Consider the following 24,207-nt stretch of genomic DNA (forward strand, 5'->3'; position numbering starts at 1 on the left):
ACGCATTATGTCATTCTCGAATTGAATATGGAATCATAGGATGGGGATCTGCTACACATACGTACCTACACAACCTGAATACGATTCAAAAAGGAATCATAAAGACCATATTGAAAGTACCAATTAGAACGCCTTCAATTGAAATATTCAATTCCTTTGACGTACCAAATGTACAGCAAATATATGCCAAAAATATATTATTGAAGCTCTTCAAAAATAACAAATCCTCTACTAGACTGTGTATGCATAACACTAGATCGAACAAAAATGATATAAAAAATATTCCAAGTTATAAAACCACATTCGGACAAAGAAACTATACATACTTTGCAACAAAACTCCATAACATCCTTCCCCAAGACATAAAACTAATAAAAAATCCTAATGAATACAAATCATTAATAAAAACATGGCTGAAAGAGGTCAATGAAAAAACCCTAATGAAAACACTAAAAACGATATAGAAGACACTAAAAACGACATAGAAGACACTAAAAACGACATAGAAGACAAATAAACCATATTTAAATAACTTTAGTCCGCCTCGGCACAGGACCCCCTAGTGAGGAGGACTAAGAAATACAATATTTTATACTTAATTTCACCATTATATTTTGTATGTAACAATTATTTTATATAGTCGCTAAAATAAAAAATAAAAAATAAATAAATAAAAAAAAATACAAATATATTATCACAAAATCAATTTGGCTTTAGGAAAAATCAGGGTACATCTGACGCCATTTCCCTAGTTATAAATAACATTAAAAAATCTAGATGCAGGTAGAAAATGCATTGGAATATTCCTCAATATTTCAAAAGCCTTTGACACCATAAACTAAAAGTACCTTAAAATTTACAACATATGGATCACAGATAAAGAATTACGATTATTTAAGTTACATGACAAAGAGAAAACAAATTGTAAAAATTGGTAATAAAACTAGCCAGCCAGTTGACGTAACATTTAGTGTGACCCAAGGTAGTGTTTTGGGTCCGATCTTGTTTTGAATTTATATTGACCACTTGTGCATATAGAAACTGATGGTGAAATTAAGTTTTGCCGATTATCCTCACAAATGGAGAAAACTGCAAAACATTTCCAACAAATTACCACACTCCTACAAAAAACTAAAAAATGTCAATATATATTCAAAGCAATCATAGAACAGTGGATCTGGGACACAAGGATACACGAAATTGATAGAATATTGCAACCAAACACCGACTGATTGAAGAGGGATAACCTGTGTAATATCCAAGAGACATAAGTATAATTAAAACAATCTATATTAACTTCGATCTACGTGTATTTTGAATGTTATAACCACCTGTATCCTATTATACATTATACGTATTTTTTTAACAAGTACAGGTAAAAAAACCTATTATTTGTTGCACACAAATTCTAAAGCTACAGAAGGAAGGTTTCCCGGAATATGTACCTTTTTGAAATAATGTTATTTTTATTTTATTTTATTTCATTTTTTTAGGAAACAAACAGTCATTTAAATATTTGGCATAAACAGCAATTATTTACAATATTCGACCAATAATGTTCCATTAATTCTAGTCGTTGATTCAATATTTACACCTATACACTATATTTATAAATGACAAAGAAATATAAAGAATAAACATTATAAGGAATTACAAAATGTTATAAAAACAATTAAAAACAGTTAGTAGTAATACAGTGTTCGCATGATTATAATAAAAACAATAAAATAAACAAAGATGATAGGATTATTTGACAAAATAAAAAATAAAGTTATCAGTTTAGTAAGTTGCATTTTATATGTTTTCATGTTACACTTGAAAATGTCTACATCTCTAGAGGCATTGTGAGTTTTACAGATACGTCCTATTAAAGTGTTTTGCGCATATTTGGCTTTACAGTGTGGTGTTCTAATTAAGTCGTTCGATCTGGTGTTGTGTTCAGGGCAACGAAATGCTATCTTTTCTAGCAGATATGATGAATCAACACGACTGTTATTCATAATTTACAACATAAGTAAGGCTTCATTGAAAAGATACGGTTTTGGGTTGGAATAGTAAAAAAAAGTAATAATAATTTTAATATTGATTACTCTTTTGGTACGGGAGGGAGTGGAGACTTTACGTTTCTATCAGTAAAAATAATATTGAGGTAAAATTACTCAAAGCAAATTACTTTCCGAAAAAACAACAAAAAATTAGAATGAAAAAAATATGTACGAAAAACGATTTTGTTTTATTAATGTAGGTAACTCGCATAACAACAAAACTCGAGTAGGTAATCTAAATATATATAAAAAATAAAAATAAAACTCAAAATGCAATCGACGTAAAAACATATTGAAAGAAGTTAAGAGTGATTTCAGGATATTTCTTCCAAAGGAATCAATAATGAAGGAAATTCGAAGTGAACTATATAATATGTAATTTCGCGATTTTTTTTTACCAATCTAACATATCTGTACGATAGTTTAGAAAATACGATACGATACGAAAGTTTCCCCCGCAAGGAGCACTTCTTTCTCGGCGCGAACAGTACAAGATGTAAGCGAAAAAAGCATGATTTTAGGATTTTACTTATCTAACTTTCATAACGATGAAAACAAGTCTTAATTTGGAATATTGTTTTACTAATGAGAAAATGAATTGTGTATTGCATAAACGGTAGCATAGCTTATAAGTCTGTGTTGGATTTAGTTTTCTGAATTCTCATGGAGAAAAGGCGTCTTTTAAACTATTCAAACTAAGTTAGATGTCTGAAAAGCACACGGAGTAAAGAAATCAGAAGAGTACTCACTTGCAAATGTAATGACAGTGGATGTGCTCAGCATGGCACCATACTTCCCGACAGCCAGGCACCTGTAATGCCCCGTATCCTGCAGCCCGGCCTTCTGCCCCCTCCTATTCCCGAACTTCTTGAAGTACAAAGTCCCATCAGACAGAACGAATCTCTTGGTCTCATTGGCGCTGATCTCCGTTCCATTGTGATACCAAATATAACCAACTGTCTCTGGGACTACTGGTTCGCTGACTTCAGGAGATTTCTGTTGGTTGGTTGATTGTTTTGATTTGTTTCTTGTTGTTTCAAGTTGTTTCTTTTCAAGTTTTTTGTTGTTTTGTTTCTTTTTGAATGTGACGATTTCTTCAGGTTTCTTTTTCGGCTGGCCCAAATCATCTATTATATCGTCATCGTAGATTCCTCTTCCGTTATCGGGGTATAGTTCTATTTCTTCTGTTCCTTTGGAGTAGTCGCTATCGTTGTTGCTGTCGTAGTAAAAATCGTCTTCTTTGAGTATGCCCATTGGGGTTTTGTTGCGTGTATTGTTTGGGAGTTTGTTTGTGGTGGGTTTAGGTTCCTCGGCCGGGGTCGGAGGATTGGGGTTCGGCAAGGGTTGTTCCTGGGATTGCGGCAGGGGCTGCTGGCTGGGGGGGTACCCGCTGGCGATGTCCAGCATGTTGGAGTGTTTAGGCTTGGCTAACGCGGCGGTGCGCGGATCGGGCGCGGTGCACGCGAGGCGCAGCGGGGCCCCGCGCACCGCCGCGCGCACCCCCTCCCCTCCTCCCGCCCAAACTGTGAACAAAAAGAGGACAAAGTTAGCATACATAAAAAATTATGACATTACATGCATTAAAACATTAGTGGTTTATAAACAATCTTAAGGATCAGCACTCAAAACGGCGCTAAGCGCAACTTCGTAGACTTCTAATAAACCTATAGTAACTATACTATAAAAGTATAGTATTTGGTATAATAAAGCTAAGCCATAATAAAAACCAGGTCCTCAACAAATAAAACACTGAACATTCCGATGACACCACACACGGACAAAGAAACTTTCAATACTAAGCAAACAAACTTTTTAACAGTATGCCCATTACTCTGAAACAATACTGACTGTAAATACATTTTCAAACTTTTAAAAAAACATATCGTAGACTGGATAAAAAATCAAGATATTCACTTTATTCAAAAGATTATAATTCCAAACCAAACATAACCAAAATATAATAAGTAACATTAAATATTATACACGTTTTCCAAGAATTATTCAAAAATACATTCACTCACATAGAAATGTGTGTTTTTATGTTTGAATATGTCTACACAGTAAATACCTGTCACACTTAATCACAAACACGTTAACACCTCAGCACAGGTTTTCCTAGTGAGGTGTTCACGTAACATACAATATCACCCACGCACGGTTGTTAAACTACCTATTTTTTTTTTTAAAGAACGACTTTATTTATTTACTCCCGGGTTACGAATAACCTGACAATATTTGAAAATCTCTTACTACCAACACAGTAAGCTTAAAATGTTGCTTGTGTTGTGATGGAGGACTTAGCCACCCTAAGAATTGAACACACTACAAATACACTTAACTTAATACCTATATCAACCTATTTTCTTTATTTTTTGTACCTTTTTTATGTGTTTTTTTCTGTACTACAATATAAACCATTGTAGTCATTTGTAAAATGTGTATTCAAGAATAGACATAAATAAATAAAGTATATCATTTATCTGTAAATTCAATAAATACATCGCAAAAAAATGTTTAAAGGTGTTCGCAGACGAGAGACGTAAGTTGCGGAGACAGTTGCGTTGTAACAAATGCGGGCATAAAAATGCATTATGGTTAATGGAGGTGCGCACATGACTTTTTTGAATTTTGGAATAGTTTTCGTAGCCTGTTGCCGCCGTCGTAACTGTCGCCGCGACTAAAGTCTATCGTCTGTGGGCGCCCTAAAATCTCTCGTGAATGAAAAAAGGAAAAACAGCACCGCCCTTACTAAACTTAAATTTAGATTTGAGACCAAAATACGCAGCCAAACTAAAAAATATATCTTTTTAATCCAAAGACATATCAAATATCTAGTACGGATAAGTGCAACTTTATTTATTTGCGTTTAAAATTTCAAAATATAGGTAGCAAAATACTTTTTTTTAATGATTTTAGGAGCAACTTTGCAAATTATTTGTGAGTTGATGGTAATTATTCGCTGGAAGACGTATTTTTAATCTACTATAAAAATGCCTTTTTTAATTTTATTTTTAATTGTATTCAAAACACTAAGGAAGGTAAAATTATTTTTTAAATAATTACATTATCATAATTCAAAATAAAAATATTTAATAGCAACTTTCCGTACAAGATGTTTACTATACCTTCTGAATAAAAAACAAATTATTTAGTTTGGTTAGGTTTCTTGGCTTCAAATCCAAATCTAAGTATTGTATAAAAAAGGCCGCGCAGCCGTTAGAAGCTACAAGCCAAAAATGTGTATATTCTCGGTATACCTTATATTGTAGGTAATAGGCATTAAAATCGCTTGACAAACGGAGTCTAGAAACGTTCGATTTGAATCAAAAAAGTGGTTTTTATTTATTTTGTAAATAATTTTACACGAGAGCAAAAAAGTCAATCAAGTGAAACTGTCACAGATAATCTTAACTATAATACTGTATTTTTTAAAAGTTGTTTCCTTTACGCGTTCATACATTTCTATTGAAAAAATATGTTTTGTAGTAGTTTGCATTTATATTTTTTTATTGAGTAATTTATTTTTTTATTTGTATTCTACTCAAGCGAAGCGATAGGAAAACCTTCAATTTAAGTAAAGCATATTTTTTGATTTTCATAATGTACCTACACCAATTCGTTATAAAGATTAATCAATAGTGATTTGGCATTAAGTTTCGCTTTAACTGCAATCTTTAAAATTTTATGAAATAATTATACACTAATTATAATATCTTGTAGGTTGGGGCAGCCTTAAAACTAGCAAAGGCATTTTCAAATGTGTAAGAAACAATAATTCCTGTAGGAATGTATATTGTATCGTATTGTGAATTTCGAGTGCTGACCCAAGGCCCCGTAGTAAGCGTTCGAAGAAACCATCTTTGAACGCTTACTACGAAAGGGAGATATCTAAATACGAATGTTAGAGGGAACGCGCCAATATTAAAAAAAAAACGTTAACAATTAAGCGAAAATGGTGAAAATATTTAATAAAACACGACTCGTTTGAAATAGAGCAACAATCTCTCGGCAAATGCTTTAGTCGCATTTAAAGATACACTGTGAATTTTTGCATGCCTATAACATATAAAATAATAGAACAAAACGTGATTTTAATAATTTTCTGAGCTTACTTTGCTATTTTTTGCATTTCAAATAATTAACTTTTCGGCTTAATAAATGTAGAGATATTATTTTAAAAATTAACATATATTTTTTTTAGAACTTAAAAACTTAAAGAGTTAACGAGAAACTTGTTATAAATCGGTAGAAATTGGGTATGCGCGGGCTTCAAAATAACGAAGGCATTTTCAGAGGAGTTTCCGAAAATTCCGGTAGGTATGTATATTGAATCGTATTGTGAATTTTTTAGTGTGAACCTTTAGCAAACTAGAAAATAGACACCAAAAAAATTTACAAAAATAATGATAAAATATCCAGAACCTAGTGATGTTATTATTATAAACATACCGTTGATAGCTACGTCGTAACCTCCCCCGCTTTCTCATAAACGACGCACGTAGCAGAAAGAGATAACAAGTATATACAATTATATATCATAAAAGACGAATATAGTAATTTTGACTTGCATTTACATGAGATATCTTTATACAAGGCTACAATAAACCATTAGACGCGAATCAAGACACAGGACCAACGTACATAAATATTATTCATTAGTAAAATTAAACAAACCGAAATAATTTATATCAACAAAGAGTAAAAGCTCTATAGGAAGAGATAACGGTAGAAAATTCTCTGGGCTAACTTCGGCTCAGGAGATTTCACAACGCCAGCAGCGAGCTTGTCAAAACAAAAACACTCGGATTTATGATCTTTAGCGCTTAGGGCCGCCTTTCTTTAACGAAATGACGAAATAATTACGGAGGATTTGTTAAAAGGTTTTTAAAGGAATTTATTTAATTAATAATGCTTGAATTTATAAGTACTATAAATATTGTGAAATTTCACCTCAGAGAAGCTGTAAAATGGAAATCAACTTAAGCTGTGGTTGAACTGGTAGTGACCTTGAGGTGATTTTTTCACAAAAACGGCGCTATACAAACCATCCAAGTATTATTATTATTATTATTACAACCCGGCTTTGGCTAAGTTTTGAGGGCCTTGTTGATTTTTTTATAGTTAAATTAATATATTAGAAAAATTCATGGCTCATAGTAAAAAAGTTATTGCTGCTTCAAATATTATATAAAAAAGGAATTACTTACTTTAAAAATAAAAGCAAATTATATGGATGGAAAACAAAAACATTACTTAGGACGGGTTGTTTCGGAGGATTTGAACAATTCATCAAATTTCAATGTTGATTTCCGGGTTCTGTAAAAGTCCTATTCAAGTTCTGTTATTATATCATCATAGGGTAGTTGCTTGACAGAACTGAAATAAAAACAGAACTTGAAAAAATCTTTCACAGAACCTGAAAATTAACTTTGAAATTTGAAGAATTGTTCGAATTCTCCGAAACAACCCGTCCTTACAGTGGCAGCTCGTGACTTTTGGGTGTTCTAGAGTCCTAATATTAACAAAACATAGATTATTGATGTAATTGTAGATGAAAATGATTTTTTGTATGAAGATTTTCAGGAAATCCGTGCGGCGTATGGCCGAACTGAAGTTTACTGAAAATCTTAATACGAAACATCAAATTTTCGAAGAAAAAAAGCATTAATAATGCCATTTTATTATTAATTAACACTCTGGTACACCCACAAAGTCACGAGCCGCCACTGTTTATATATATGTCTGCACTTTATACCATACTATTTATACCGCGCGGTAACCTAGAGTTGTCGACGCCGGCAAGGGGAAACGTAAGAACTAAAAACGCACACGAGGATTTAAACTAAACTTTCTAAATAATTTGCAAACTGGTAATGAAAATGAAAAAAAAAATCGTTTGAATAAATTATTCGGATCAAAGGGTGACTTTAACCCCTTCGAAAAGGGTAAATTCGCATGCCTAACCATACTTACAGTAGAGTTAATCCTTAAAACAAACTACGCGATAAACATTCAACACACTTAGTACCATAGAAATTAATTAAATTGAAAAATAAACATGCTGATTTATTTTTACATTTCGGTTAAATGTAAAAGCCCCATGGGCGTATAAAAAATTCTGAAATATATGTTTAATTTTATATTCAGTGAATATAAGGAATTTATGCCGGCGTTCTATTGATGGTGTATTGGTAAGTATGCTTGCTTTCTAAGCAGTTTATCGGGGTTGAATTCGCAGGAGTGGCAATTTTTATTTTTTTTATTTAAAAATACATTTATTTAATTAAAAAATTAATATTCCACGATTTTAGGCGGGGCTGCGCTGGTATTTTATTAAAAACGTCACTAAAAAAGAGTAATATATTTATAATTATTTCAGAAAAAAACACTAATTAATGTATTGATAATTACTTTATATTTATCATACTACGAAAAATGAGTATTGCTTATTTATTAGGAATCTCTTCAAATTATTGGAAATCCAGTTAAAAACGGGATCGCAGGCAGTATCTTGGAAAACTTTTAGTGAATTCCTAATATATCGGAACACATATTTGTATGAACACGTGTTCCGACATCATGATAATATTTTCGTATTTTACTAAAAGTTTATCAGGAAACCCGTTAATTCATTCGTAAGGCCTGTTATCCCGTTTTATCCGGAATTACAAATAATTTTAAGAGATTCTTAATAAATTAGCTATACTAATTTTCTCCGTGTACGGGTCTAGCGGAGGGTTAGTTTATTATCAAAGTGTTTTTAGTATAATTTTCGTATTATATATTTAACTTGACTATAAAATCCACATCAATCCGAATATCTAAATCCTCACGTAGTGCGTTTTTACTGCTAACTTTTACTGTCTGCAGCCCGCGGGTGAAATTGGATTCGTATCAGGAGAGCAGAAGCTCGCGGTGTCTCCACTCACTCACTCACCGCAAGGGTCCCCCCTTGGAGAATCTGGTAAGATAAAGGGGAGGATGGTGGGAACGCTACCCCTCCCCCCACCCTTACAGAATTGTGCGTCGCATTACCAACACGTATTTTCCAATCCTGTATAATACTTCCGTTCAAAAAAATGTATAGATTTTTCATAGCAAGCAAACTGTTTTTAGTTAGAAATATCGATTTTTATCGTGAGATGTGTAGCTTTAAAATATCCAAAAAAACATTATTTAACTGTAACTCCAACAAAAGTACCTACAGTAAGAATTTCTTAAAATATTGTTTTTTTTTATGTGAATACCACGCAAGAGTCACAAATGCTCCCAACCGTCTGGACCCAATGGAGACTATGGCATCCCCAATTGGGGTATGTTGTGAGGGGGGGATTTTTATTACTTTGTGAACACCGCACAAAAGTCCCAACTGCTTCTAAGGAGGGGAGGCGTTGAGGGAGAGTTGGTATATAACGGGGGGTGAGGTGGAAGAGGTGCGAGGGGTAGGTCAGGGTTTTTACTTTATTATTATTTCCTCACCTCATTCCAGTATGTGAGTACCTCACACACTCTCATTCTGATATCGTATCCTATCCAAAACCAGTACATAGGGTATACATTCTGAATTCTGTCATTTTTAAGTTGGATAAAATGAATAGTTCACGTATATTACTTAGATATGTAAATCATTGAATTAATATTAATATTTAATTAATTGTTTTAGTGTTGAATCCGAGGAAAAATATCGGTCACGCATAATACGCATGAAACGTCCATTACAGCCGGCAGACTGCCGGCACCTCTCGCTCACTACCGCAACACTTGGCAAGTTATCACCGCACGCAATAATACGTATTAACGATTTTTTTTTCGATCTTCCTATATGATATATTTTTCTATTGCGTTCTATACTTACCTACATATTTTAATTATCTTATTCAACACATACGTGTATTGGTAAAGAACACTTAAAATATGAACTCGATGTTTAGTATATTTACAAAGATTTTAAAATAATTATAGATATGCCAAATCAGTACACAGCATCGGCAAGGAAGGTTTAAAAATAAAACTGAATATGAATTCAATTATATAATAAATTAATGGGCGATTAAAAGTTTAATTGCCCATTTTAACTGGGATAAACATTTAAGAATCGGCAAAACTAGAGACACTTACAAAGACCTATGTCCAAAGCTGGACCCCAGAAGGATTTGGATTACACTGAACAATAAAACGTTTCGAGTAACCGTTTCAACGTCAATAACTTGTATTCTAACTAATTCCAAGAAGTTAGTGGCAAAGAATATACATTATTATACTCGTTATTAGGCAAATCTATCACGTTTTACGTCTATTCCCCGGTTGATTACAATCATTATAGCGGCCGTATGTATAAACATGTTTTATTGCCTATGCTCAAATAAACAAATTATAACAAATCCTTCAAAATACAATGACCCGGAGATCCACATGAAATGGGTAAAATAATAAAAATCAAATATGAACGCTCCTGCTTTGCTCTGACGTCATAGATACCGCCCGGGCCGTATTCGCGGACTATAATGACAGCTATGTGACGTCATCTGGTGCAAAATCCCTTGGCGCCAGTTAAAACTTCGAATAGGGCCGTTTTTACGAGTTTAAACAAAGTCCAACATTAAAGAAATACTTGAATACGACTAAAATGTGTGCAAATAATTAATTCATCACTAATGAATATTCAAATTTAAGATAACTGACTTTAATAAAGTTGAAAAAGCGTTCCCCGCAATTTGATTATTCCTATAATACGTATATGGAGCAACGTAATTTGTTGACAGGGTTTGCAGTAACAACAACCCTTTCCCACTTCCTCTCGTCCCATGGGAGCGGGCAAACCCTCTCCCCCCACCCCTAACCCGGAAAGAGGCTCGATTTCCATTTCCGTGATGTAAAACAAAAGAACATCCCTTCTCCCGACACGATTAACAGTGGCGTAATGCGATGCGAACTCGAACGCGTACATACGCTCAAAGGGAACCGTAAATTATAACGTTAGCGTATTCTCACGTATTTAAAGCGTAAAAGTAAACGATTCCGAATTAATCCGCGTGGTAAATAATAATCACGAATCCCATTAACGTTGTTTTTTCATCGCGAGCTTTTTTGTTTACTCGGTGTTCAGTTGCGTTCAATGTTAAATTTAAGAATTGAAAGTAATCATTACCATTATAATACAAATTTTGTTGACCGTTCCTCTTAATAAGAGATATCTAATGGAGTTAATACCAGATCTTTCAATCCCGGGATCTTGAAAACCGGGATCCCGGTAATCCCGGTTCTGTGGTTGTCTTAATCCCAGGATGCTAGCACCGTAATCCCGGTTTTGAATAAAATTCCCGGGATTGAAAGCCCTAGATAATACTTGAATTTTAAATACTTGCATTAATTATAATTACTTTTGTTTTGTTTTAATCTCTTTCGTCTTACTGCAAGTACATTTAATCTAGTATCATTTTCTTTTCACGAAATTGTGTCTATGTAATAATACGATGTAACGGCTACTAACCTTATATGTGTACATTACTGCAGGCATGGATGGAACCACAGTATCCTTCTTGAGAATCTCATGGAAGATGCTGTGTTTTTACTTACGACGGCATTATAACACTTTTTCTAAAATTTGCGAATACCTCAGCACAGGTTTTTCTATTGAGGTGCTCACAACACTTCTACTTATCCATACAGGTACTGTGTAACTAGTACTTATTATGCATAATGTACATAAGAGAACACAAATACTAAATGAAGCTTTTGCACTAACCCACATATTGCTGAAATAAACAGGCGTATTTTGCGTGAGGTTACTTGAAAAAAAAATCGTTCTCAGTGAAAAATACAAATATTGTTAGTAAAAAATATTATGATCAGTGTCAAATGCGTGTACAGTAGACGTAGACAATTACGTAACACAAGCCTGCACAGACCAACTTTGTATTGCCAAGAGTAAAAAAAAAACTCTCAACAAAGACAATATTGCTAGCATCACTAACGCACAAGTTCTAAAACAAAAATAATCAAAAAGAAGTGTGAACGTATGCGCAGTAGTGATGGGAATATCTGAATTTTCCTTTCGAAATTATCTCTCACTTTAAGAATCGAAAAAAATAATCGTTTCAAAATCAATGCAATAAATTGGAAATCGCTACGGTATAAAAAATATTTGAATGAATTAAAAGTTGATTTTAATTTATAAAAATCTTTTTACTTCGAAGAAATTGATTATGTTGAAGCCGAAGACGAATCACGAACCAAATGTTTGCGTGGTGTCAAAATAAAACAAAATAAATTAAACGCCCCGGCGAAAAATACAATAATGCGATAAATCAAAAACATTAGTAGAGTATCAAAATGTTTCAATAATTGTATCCATTCGAATGAATCAGAAGTACAGACGTTTCGTAAGCCAAGAGTAGATTGAAAGCGTAAAATTCGAAACATCATTATATTGTTCCATGTTTCGAATATGCCATCACTAGTGTGTAGGAATAATGCCTACAATATTTCACACTGTTGGGCACCGCTATTCGAGCAGCATTTCTCTCAAACTCCGCATTTTCCGGTGTCCTTTGATCAAATGAGGGAGGGGGGTGCATATTGAGGGAGTGGGTGAGGGGGGAAGGTGCATGATGGGGGAGGGGGGGTGAGAATGGGTGGGGGCAGAAAATCGGAGGGGTTGAATGATCCCGAATCGGGGAATGCGAAGGATGAAATACATAAAAAACAACCCTGCAAAAAACCCAGCATTTTCCGGTGCGCTATAAAGGCGTGAATTTATTTGTAACCGACATGTATTTTGGTGTCTTGAGATAATTGAATGAAATTTTGAAAAGAGGAAGGATATTTTTTTTTAAAACCTTAATCAATACAAGCTTTTTATTATTAAATATAATGTGAATATGGCATAAGGGTTAACTGCTCCCAACCATCTAGAGCCAGTGAGACTATGGCATCCCCACACGGAGAAAAATGATTATTGCTAATTTATTAAGAATCTCTTCAAATTATTGGTAATCCGATTAAAAACGGGATTGCAGGCCTTTAACGAATGAATAAATAGGTTTCCTGGTAAACTTGTCGTAAATATCGAATATACTTATTTTCTACGTAAAATTGGGGTACCTACGTTGTGAGGCTGAAGGTTGTGGGGTTGAATTAATGAGGTCTTTATTCACAAATGAGTTAATTGGTCAGTGAGATCTTTAGCCATAATACGAGATATACGATACAAGTATCTGAAATTCATCTCTCCAAGTACGAGTGGATTTAATTGATCGCATAAATGACGTCTTTCAATCCTAGGAGCTTCGTTAATCTGCCTCCGTTCATGAATAAACAAGTATTTTTGCTTAAAAAACGATATTGTTAAAAAAATTTCGTATTTCAAGTCACGAAAATTGAACTGACAGACAAGGAGATTTGGCGGGCTTTCTCTGTCGGAATTTCTAATCAATCGTTACCGTGCAGGGAATGTTACAAACTGATCATAGATCACGAATTTAGTCAATTTCGTATTGACATAGGGCTTTATAGAACGTCCGTGCTAGACCTCATGGAATAAATCATCTGTAGTGTGACCAGAGGGGCAATTCCGTCTCTAATTAAGGATAAAGAATTGTGCTTAACCTTAAAATGAACGACTTTTTCGTTAACTGCAATTCCAGTTCTCCAACTCAGCGAAAAACTCGTTAATTTTAAGGTTAAGGACAAATCCTTAAAGCGAAGCTTAATGCTAAATCACTATTTTGATTAATCTTTATAACGAATTGGTGTACATTATGAATACCAAAAAATATGCTTTAGATAAATTGAAGGTTTTCCTATCGTTTCGCTTAAGTAGAAGACAAATAAAAAAATAAGTTAATCAGTAAAAAAAAAATGTAAACTACTAAAAAAAATTTTTTTTCAATAGATATGTTATGAACGCGTAAAGAAAACAACTTCTAAAAAATACAGTATTATAGCTAAGATTATCTGTGACAGATTCACTTGATTAACTTTTTTACTTTCTTATAAAATTATTTATAAAATTAATAAAAAGCAGTTTTGTGCTTGAAATCGAACGAAATTTGAAATTTCTAGACTCCGTATGTCAAGCGATTTTAATGCCTATTACCTACAATATAAGGTTTACCAAGAATGTACACATTTTCGACTTGTAGCTTCCTCTTAACATTAAGTAGAGCCACAATTGCCCCTCAGACACTAATATTAGTTATAATTATTTCGTATTAACTTTTCATTTGCGGTCGGAATGTTGTTTAAAAATGTATATTTTATTTTCCCTGTTGGTTTAGGTGTCGTGGTATTAATTGTTTACTTTGATAGACCTCGCGAAATTGGCTTTATAACTGTAATAATAATAATATTGGTATGATTTGTATAGCGCCGTTTTGTGCAAAATCACCACAAGGGCGGTTGTGTAGCCAATAAATGTGTTTACCTTACAATAATAAGAGATGAACTTCGGAATCCACGCGTTTGGTTATTTGGTTTTCGTTTTTATTTGTTTTACTACAGATTTAGTTTAGTCACCGCACAGAGTTCCTGGAAAGTAGTGCCGAACAATGGAACTATATTTCTATCTGAACTCTGCGGAAGCGTCAATCAAGCGCAAATCATACCACAAACTAAATCTCTGTAATTTGGCACAGGTCCGGCACCTGTTGTTGTTTTAACGCGAGCAATCAACACATTTGCTTCTCTTTTCATCGTTATTTAAGGCGACATAAGAGTCTAAGAAAGGGCGTTTGCTCGACGCTCACATTTTAATTATTTCTGATGAACGTATTACTAAAATCTCAAATGTTTCTAGAGGGATCCCTACGGATGTAAGTTATTTATATTTAAGATCAATAAAAACAGGACCTTACTTTTGAAATATTTTATGTAAAACGGTTTGATAATTTTATTGGCGGTAAGCACCAGATTTTATTTTTCTAGAGTAGTTAGTAGCTTCCCGAGGGACAGAAAAATTTGAGATTTTAGTAATCATAATAATTCAAATAAACCCAGAAAGATCGACATTCTAGGCCTGCTAGGACAAAGTCGACCGTCGGTCCGTCCATTACGCCGGGCCGCGCCATATATTGTTTTTACACGACTTATAAATTTTTGTAAATATATATTCGCATCATGTGGTAAGTGGTACAATTTACAAAAACATAATTTTTTTAAAGTAAGTTATTACAAAAAATAGCGCCATCTGTTGGACGTAAACGCAACACGCGCAATTGTTTCTCTATCTGCACGGACAGACAGAGCCACAGCAACGCGTGGCGAGGTAAAGCTAATATCGAAATAAAAAGTAAGTAAATCGATCCAAAATAAAGAGCTTAACATAAAAGCTTCTTTGGAAATATCTACCAGATAAATATTACAATTTAATTGTAAGTTTCAACGAATTTAAACATCCAGCAATAACTTCACTTCCTCATTTCCCGAAACTTTCGGTCCCCAAGATTCGGCAGAGGACATAAAGTCCTGATTTAAATATATCAAAGTTTCGTCCCTCGGGATTAACGCTATCAGAAGTACCTACAGTAACCGTAATGTATACATGAGTTCAATCGCAGCGGGACCAAATGTCTCCTTGGGCGAAAGTTCCAGCATACGCAATATTGTCGTAATCATGACAATGTTCAAAATGTCTGTCATAATAATCATCTGTAATAATTTAAAATAATTGCGCTGTTGCGTTGCATCTTCCTTTAACATATGTTCCTGCATTCCTCCAGCCAATTATTTCCTACGTCAGTGACATTGCAACAATTTACGGTACAAACCAGTCTGCTAAGAAAACCTATGCCGTGAATATGTTAAGTGCTCCCTCAATGTATAATACTGAGTATTATAACGGAAGCTAGTGCAGTGATCACCCACTTTGTCCCTCAAGCCCATAATATCGCTTTGCAACAAGATGTTTAACAGAATAGGGTGAGACAGAATTCCTTTCGAATTCTAATTGTTAACCACAGCTACCCAATAGTTGTGTCAAATATTGATTACAGTCCACTTTGTGGATAAAACAACAAATTGATTCACAGGCAAGATTTGCGACTCCATGCGGTATGGTGACAGGATTGTGCGGTGTTTATGGTGATGACAACTAAACAAGATTCCCTTTGGTGTGGTCGGTTGCGGTACACATAGTACATAGTCAATACTGTTGGTATAACCCCTTTTTGGCACGGTTCTGGGTGATGCAGAGTCGATATTACGATAATCGCGATATCAGCTTACCTTTGGATAATTCCGTGGTTCGTAATTGTGATAATCTTACAAGCTTACATTTCGTGTGGTCATGTGTTGTGCACATTGACTAAATACTACATCAATGGTTGTGCACGATGTGTTTCCTTTGGTATGGTCGCATAATTATTGTGTGGTGCATAGTCATGGCAATATACGAAGTCTTCCTTTGGTATGGACGTGTTTTAAGTATATTCAATAGCATTTCCTTCTATTAGGTGTAGTCGAGTGAGGTACTTTATCGACATCTAACTGACAACTTTGTTAACTTTAACGAAATTTAACTTGTTCCTTTTGGTGTTGTCGCACAATCGTGTGGTGCATAAGCGAGATTGCTTAACATGCCTGCTTTGTTTTAAAGCAAAATCATTAATCATCATAATTTAAGACGTCTTCTTATGTGTAGTATTGTGAAGTGCATAATTGATATCTTAACTGTTGGCTTTGGTGTGGTTCGATGATTGGGCGGCGTATAAACATGACATTAAATTAGTCTCCTGTTGATGTGGTCCTCTGGGGTGCAGAATTGATATGTAATTTAACTGTTACGTTTGGTGTGGTCGTATAATTGCGTGGTACGCGCAATCGAGATAATTTAACCAGTGTCTACTTGGTGTGGCCTTGTGTGGTGCATAGTTTAACCAGTTTGGTGTGGTTATGTTTTGCACAAAATCGATATAATATTATAACTGTTACCTTCAATGTGGTTGGATATTTTTTGTGCTGTACATAGGACGTGATAATTTAGCCAGTCTCCCTTTGGTGTGATCGTGTGTGGGGAATACTAATGACGTTTTGACCATTCTCCCTTTCGTGTGTTCGTGTGTGGTGCATAACTGATACCATTTATCTTGTTCCCTTAGGTGTGGTCGCACAATCGTGTGGTGTATAAGCAAGATTATTTAATCTGCCCACTTTTAGCGTAGTCGCACAATCGTGTGGTATATAATGACGATAATGTAATTCATCTGTCTTTGATGTGGTTCATACATGTATTGTGTGGTGCTTTATTAAACCATTAGTACTTTGGTGTGGTTGCCCGCTTCCATATTTAATCTACCATTGCAATCAGCAAGCACAGACCAAGTAGGTATGTGAAACGGTCCTAATGTTCATATGTAAAAACCGCACAAGAGCATGTGGGATTATGGCATCCTCGATTGAGGTTTGTTGTGAGGCCAAAGCAGTGGGGAGGAAAAAAAGTTGGAGGGTGGAAGGTTGGGAAGTACTTAAATATTCAGATATGGTCACTAAATACGGCTAAAGCCATTGCAAGTAATACTTCTATTCTAAATGGTAGGTATTCTTTCACCACGGTAATATGGAGAGCATCTATTAAATTATATTAATTCATTATTTTTACTATAAAACATTGATATTACTAGCGTTTTAATACAGCAACAACAAAAAGTGCCCCAAGGGAGCGTGTCTGCAGGTTCTACCATTTTTATTTAATTTAATAAACACAATACAATCATTTTTTAAGTATTGTCAAAATCAATAAATGCCGGTACAATAAAAAAAATCTGATTTACGAGAGGAAATGTTTACCGCATCTCAAATTAAACAAGGCGCCTAAAAATTACAGTGAAAATATGTTTTAAAACCACGTTCTCCACATACATATCACCTATCATCCCTTGTTGGCGCATATGAATGAACTCACCTGAGAAATGCGATAACGCGGCATTCCAGTAACCGCCGAACAATTCCTGAAACTGCCTAATAATTGCAAGAAGTATTATAATCTAATAAAACGAGGAGGTTACAAATAACACAGAGTTTCTAGTACGTTTTACGGTGAATGAAACAAAGCTATCTATCTTACGCAAATTGCTCGCAGTTTATACAGAGTTTATCCTGAAACATATTATACAAGGACATATACATATTTTCTGAAATCGGAAGACATTTCAGCAGTTAATATACGAAATAAATGTCGGTCCTACCCGATCGGTATCTGGTGAGGTTGGTAGAATTCTCGACTCCAGTTCAATAGTCAATCAAAATATTTTAATTTTTTTAGTTTAAAAACACATTTTATAGTAGTTTTTTTTTGTAGAAAAAAAAAATGTTTTCTATGGGTTAATTTTTTTCACCTTCATAATTTGATTCGACGTCTAAAGTGAAACATATTTTCATCTACTTAACAGCCCCACAATAAAATAAAAAAATAATTTATGCCATTGACAAAAAAAATTAAAAACGACATTTTAAACATTAATTTTGACTTTTTTACAGCGGCCGTAAGCCTCTTTATCTGTTCAGATTCAGCTGGATAAGTGCCCAATTAACACGAAAGGGATGCGAATTCAGGTAGTGAAAGCAGACAACAAACAAAGCAGTTCAAGGTAAAGGGTATAAAATAACATCGGGACGACCCTGTCACGCTTCTCCTTTTCCCCTGTATTTTGGAAAGACTTCAGCAATGACACTATAAACCTTTACGTGAAAAGGGCCCGAAAATAAAACTTCCGATTTATTTTATCGATATTTCTTGCAGAAAACATAAGGCGATAGCAGGAGGTTTTTAAAATGCTACCTATCGCCTACTGGGTATCATCCTGTAGGAACTTATTTTTTTTTTGGTAAACTAATGTTTAAGACAAGATTTTATATGCATAGCACAAAGGGTAACAATTATTTTTATAAGCAATAATTATTAGCCTGAAACACTCATCCACATTGTCAAATCTCCTGATAAAAGATACATGACGCCAACGGGACTTGAACCCGTGTCCTTTCGATTTCCGGTCGACAGCTCTGACCACTGAGCTATGGCGACCCTTTAACATTTTAGTTACTTTTGAAAATCTATTTCGCCTAAGTACTAGTACATATTATTCTGTTTGCTCTGTTATGGAGAATCAGAAAATTTTTTTATTCTCTGTCATAACACAAGAAAATAATGAGGTTCTTTAAGCTTAAGTATCCGTAAAGACAAAGGGATAATAGGCAAATAAAGTAAGGAACTGTGAACATTAATACCTTGGACACATTCAGAGATAAGGTATCTCCATAGATTCGTGTGTATTTTTCTAGCCAATGACAAGCTAGAAAAAAGTTGTCAATGGTCGCAAATTTGCCAAGAATGTAGTTGTCATTGGCTAGAATATGATACCGGAAGTTTTTCACTCAGAAAAAGAACTTCTGTTTCGAAATATGTTAAACGATATCCACGAATGAAAAAAATGGTGATATCTAGATACTCGTACATGTTTGAGTAGGTTAAGAGATTTAGAACCACATAACGGGATCAAAATAGGAAGAAAAAAAAATGCAAATGTATTTTAAATTGGGATATATTGACATTGAACGTGTGATTTTTCTATTTAATTCACGAAGAATGTTCAAGAGTTCGCATGATCTGGTTGAAAATGGCCGTGGTGTATGACTTATGTAAATGTAAACATAAAAATTACGCATATTATCGACATCTCTCTTCAACGTGTTTACACTTAAGAGGTGCCGCTGCTTCGCCGCCTCTTCATACAAAATTTATTTTGTGGCCAAAATAAGTTCATACAAGATGCTGTACAAATGTCTCATACAAAAACGTTAAACGTTTTTGACAATTTTGCACCTCACTCTTCATACCGCACACCTCGTTTTATTTGAGGTGGGACACCTCAACACCACTTTTCAGTATTTGAGTAGGTACCTCATACAAACTCATTCTGAAGTCGTTTCCTACCAAACACTACAAAATAACAACTGATTAATTTATTTCTATTTACATGGTAGATAGAGCAAAATTATGATTTTAAATAATTATCATTAATTCAAAAATAATTTCCAAAGTTGCCTCTGAAATCATGAAATATCGAAATTATCAATGGCCTATTTTTTTATAATTTAAAACCCAAATAAAAACTTTGATTTTTTTAAATCAGTTATTCGGATATTTTGATTATAAAAGGCAACACTTTTAACATAATTCTACTAAAACAATTTCCTCAAATTAACAAATTATGCATGCATTAAAGATTACATACAATATTATTTATACCCGCTAAGCTACTGCAAGTAGCTTGTCAGCAGTTTATGATAAATTTTATGATTGTTTATGATAAAGAGGGAGAGGTTACAAATTACAGAGAATTTAGTGGTAAGGTTTTATAATCCACATTCCAATTGTATATTATGAACACGTACCCAGTTTTTGTTCTTAAGTACATTTAAAGTACAATAATAAAAGATATAAAAAACATATATGTCATAAAAAGTATAATAATAAAATTATGAAAAAACACATATTTCATAAAAAGTACAATATTAAAATATATAAAAAACATATACGTCGTAAAAAGTACAATAATGAAAGACATACAAAACATATATGCCATATAAATAACAACAATAAAAGACATAAATATATATATGTCACAAAAAGTACAGTAACAAAAGACATAAAACAACACATATGTCATGAAAAGTATAATAATTTACTATAAGAGGATTAAAAATGGCAAATCGTAAAAACAGCGCACGAATTTTACGCGTAACCAGAAATGTTTGAAGCATGGAGCAAACAAAACGTGAATTAAAAATAAATAATAGACATTGAACATACTAGGTAAGCCCAACATTAAAAAAGAGTTTTCGTTGAAAAATACAAATCTTTGCACTTTTTCACTGACTGTCTTACTATAACTTACTGATACATTTACATAACAGTTAGTCATCACAGTATTAGAAATGATCCACAAAAAGAGACAATTAAAACGCCAAAATCTTGGTGGAAATTTTTCTGTTAAGTCTATGACAAGAAATCTAAATTCGTATTTGACATCATAGAAGTTTAAAAATAATGTATGTGATGTTATAGTCCGTTTGACTGGTTTTGTTGTCTACGATTGTCATATCTGGAGATGCCGTGCGAAGGGTTTATTTAGGAAGAGAAAAGAAGTGAACCAGGGTCTTGAAAAGGACACATGTTCAAGAAGGAGGAGACACAAAAGTCTGCAAGTCGTTACACAGACGAGCTTGACAGCACAAGAAAGAGTGAGAAAGGTGACACTACACTAGTGGTAAAACATCACTAAAATGCGCTACATAAAGGACATACGTAGGTATAATATATTGTAAGGGAGCTGTGGCTTTTCAAATAAATGGGTTTTTCAGTAATGAAACATATTCTAATAACATTGGTGACTTTTTTATGTACAGATATTTTTCAAATGTGACTACCGCACTAGAGTCTAAATTGATCACAACCGTCTGGAGCCAGCTGGACTGTGGCATCCCCAATAGGGCAATTAAATGGGGAAGAGGAAGGCGGGGAAGTACAGGGTTTTCCAATAAGAGTTGTTATTTTGATATTCAATCGTAAAAGATCAATGGTTTCGTTGCTTGTGTGGCGCGTAGCGCCGTCTTGTTTAAAGTAAACGTTGTCCAGATCAATACCATCCAATTCCGGCCATAAAAAATCATGTATTGTTAGCGATATTATTATTATATTATTGTTAGCGATATTATTATTATATTATTATTCGATAGCGCAATCCATTCACCGTAACTGTTGCTCCAGCCTCATTTTCGAAAAAGAAAGATTCAATGTCTCCGCCGGACCATAAACCGTACAAAACAGTCACACGTTGAGGAAATAGAGGCTTTTCAACAATAACTCTTGGGTTTTCCGAGCCGCAGATGCGACAATTTTGCTTGTTGACGAAGCCACCGAGGTGGAAATGGGCCTCATCACTCAAGATGATTTAAATTTGATTCACTCAAGTGAATTTTAATAATTTCAATGCGTTGTTGAAGCGTGTATCGTTCCATTTTTATTAATGGCGTAGTTCTACTTGTCAAATGTCAAAAAATGACAGCTTCAAAAGTAACATCTACAGAAATAGCGGGCTATTCAAAATAACACCACTTATTGGAAAATCCTGTACATGGCTATTCAGATCTGGTCACCAAACACGGCTAAAGCCATTTCAAGCAACGTTTCAAATCTGAATGATTGTCTTACACCAAGGCGATACTGAAATTATCTTCCACTATGGAACGTGCCGTAAATATACTTTGTATTATTTTAAATTAATAAATTGTGAAATAAAAATAATCAATCAAATAAAATTTAATTGGGACGTCGGGATTTGAATCACCGACCTCCGGAGCTAGTCGAGAGCCTAACCCATCGACCACGGAGGCCGTCAACAGTACAAAATTTGTGGAAGGAGTAGAGAATGATGGTTGCTCGTACGACAGAAAAAAACAGACCATCTATAGCGAATCTCTAAAACTTATTATATCTTTCAATTATGCAATTGCACAAGTGTTATCCATTCTTGGTAATTGTATTTCAATGCCTTGAGGAAAACAAGGGGCCCCGCAGTCTGGGCTGATACTCTGCTACCAGTCTACTTGGCTACAAGCTGCTAGGCACTAGGCTACTTGGGTCAATGATGCATGTTGTTCTGATATCACCTTGACGGATAAATAGCTACTCGAATGGAAATCATTCGATGGAGGACGCCACGGGCTAATTCGAAGTTAAAGATTATTGGCCAAACATTATGAGATTCCATGAAACAACTTTGTTTAAATAAGAAATATGTTGACGGAAACCAGTTTTCCGAAACTCTCTGTTAAAATATCATTGAACAAGAAGATAACTAACAAATATAAACGAAACAGAACATGACACAAAAAAATATCATTGAACAAGAAGATAACTAACAAATCTAAGCAAAACATGAAACAGAACATGACACAAAAAAATATCATTGAACAAGAAGATAACTAACAAATCTAAACGAAACATGAAACAGAACATTACACAAAAAAATATCATTGAACAAGATAACTAACAAATCTAAACGTCACATGAAACAGAACATGACACAAAAAAATATCATTGAACAAGAAGATAACTAACAAATCTAAACGAAACATGAAACAGAACATGACACAAAAAAATATCATTGAACAAGAAGATAACTAACAAATCTAAACGAAACATGAAACAGAACATGACACAAAAAAATATCATTGAACAAGAAGATAACTAACAAATCTAAACGAAACATGAAACAGAACATGACACAAAAAAATATCATTGAACAAGAAGATAACTAACAAATCTAAACGAAACATGAAACAGAACTTGACACAAAAAAATATCATTGAACAAGAAGATAACTAACAAATCTAAACGAAACATGAAACAGAACATGACACAAAAAATATCATTGAACAAGAAGATAACTAACAAATCTAAACGAAACATGAAACAGAACTTGACACAAAAAAATATCATTGAACAAGAAGATAACTAACAAATCTAAACGTCACATGAAACAGAACATGACACAAAAAAATATCATTGAACAAGAAGATAACTAACAAATCTAAACGAAACATGAAACAGAACATGACACAAAAAAATATCATTGAACAAGAAGATAACTAACAAATCTAAACGAAACATGAAACAGAACATGACACAAAAAAATATCATTGAACAAGAAGATAACTAACAAATCTAAACGAAACATGAAACAGAACATGACACAAAAAAATATCATTGAACAAGAAGATAACTAACAAATCTAAACGAAACATGAAACAGAACTTGACACAAAAAAATATCATTGAACAAGAAGATAACTAACAAATCTAAACGAAACATGAAACAGAACATTACACAAAAAATATCATTGAACAAGAAGATAACTAACAAATCTAAACGAAACATGAAACAGAACTTGACACAAAAAAATATCATTGAACAAGAAGATAACTAACAAATCTAAACGAAACATGAAATAGAACATGACACAAAAAATATCATTGAACAAGAAGATAAATAACAAATCTAAACGAAACATGAAACAGAACATGACACAAAAAAATATCATTGAACAAGAAGATAACTAACAAATCTAAACGAAACATGAAACAGAACATGACACAAAAAAATATC

General features: G+C 33.7%; 1 protein-coding gene across 3 annotated transcripts in view; it reads right to left on the minus strand.

Moving 5' to 3' along the window:
* LOC149417887 (uncharacterized) overlaps positions 1-24,207 on the minus strand; it is a 428,973-nt gene that overhangs the window by 72,712 nt on the left and 332,054 nt on the right. For all 3 annotated transcript variants that reach the window (XM_089639507.1, XM_089639508.1, XM_089639506.1), the window contains exon 2: positions 2,795-3,568. In XM_089639507.1, the coding sequence (XP_089495633.1) occupies positions 2,795-3,568 (774 nt within the window). The remainder of the gene's footprint in view (positions 1-2,794; positions 3,569-24,207) is intronic.

The sequence above is a fragment of the Hesperophylax consimilis genome, chromosome 14 (genome assembly GCF_061612785.1).
Source record: "Hesperophylax consimilis isolate HC1 chromosome 14, BYU_Hcon_1.0, whole genome shotgun sequence".
Taxonomy (NCBI): Eukaryota; Metazoa; Arthropoda; class Insecta; order Trichoptera; family Limnephilidae; genus Hesperophylax; species Hesperophylax consimilis.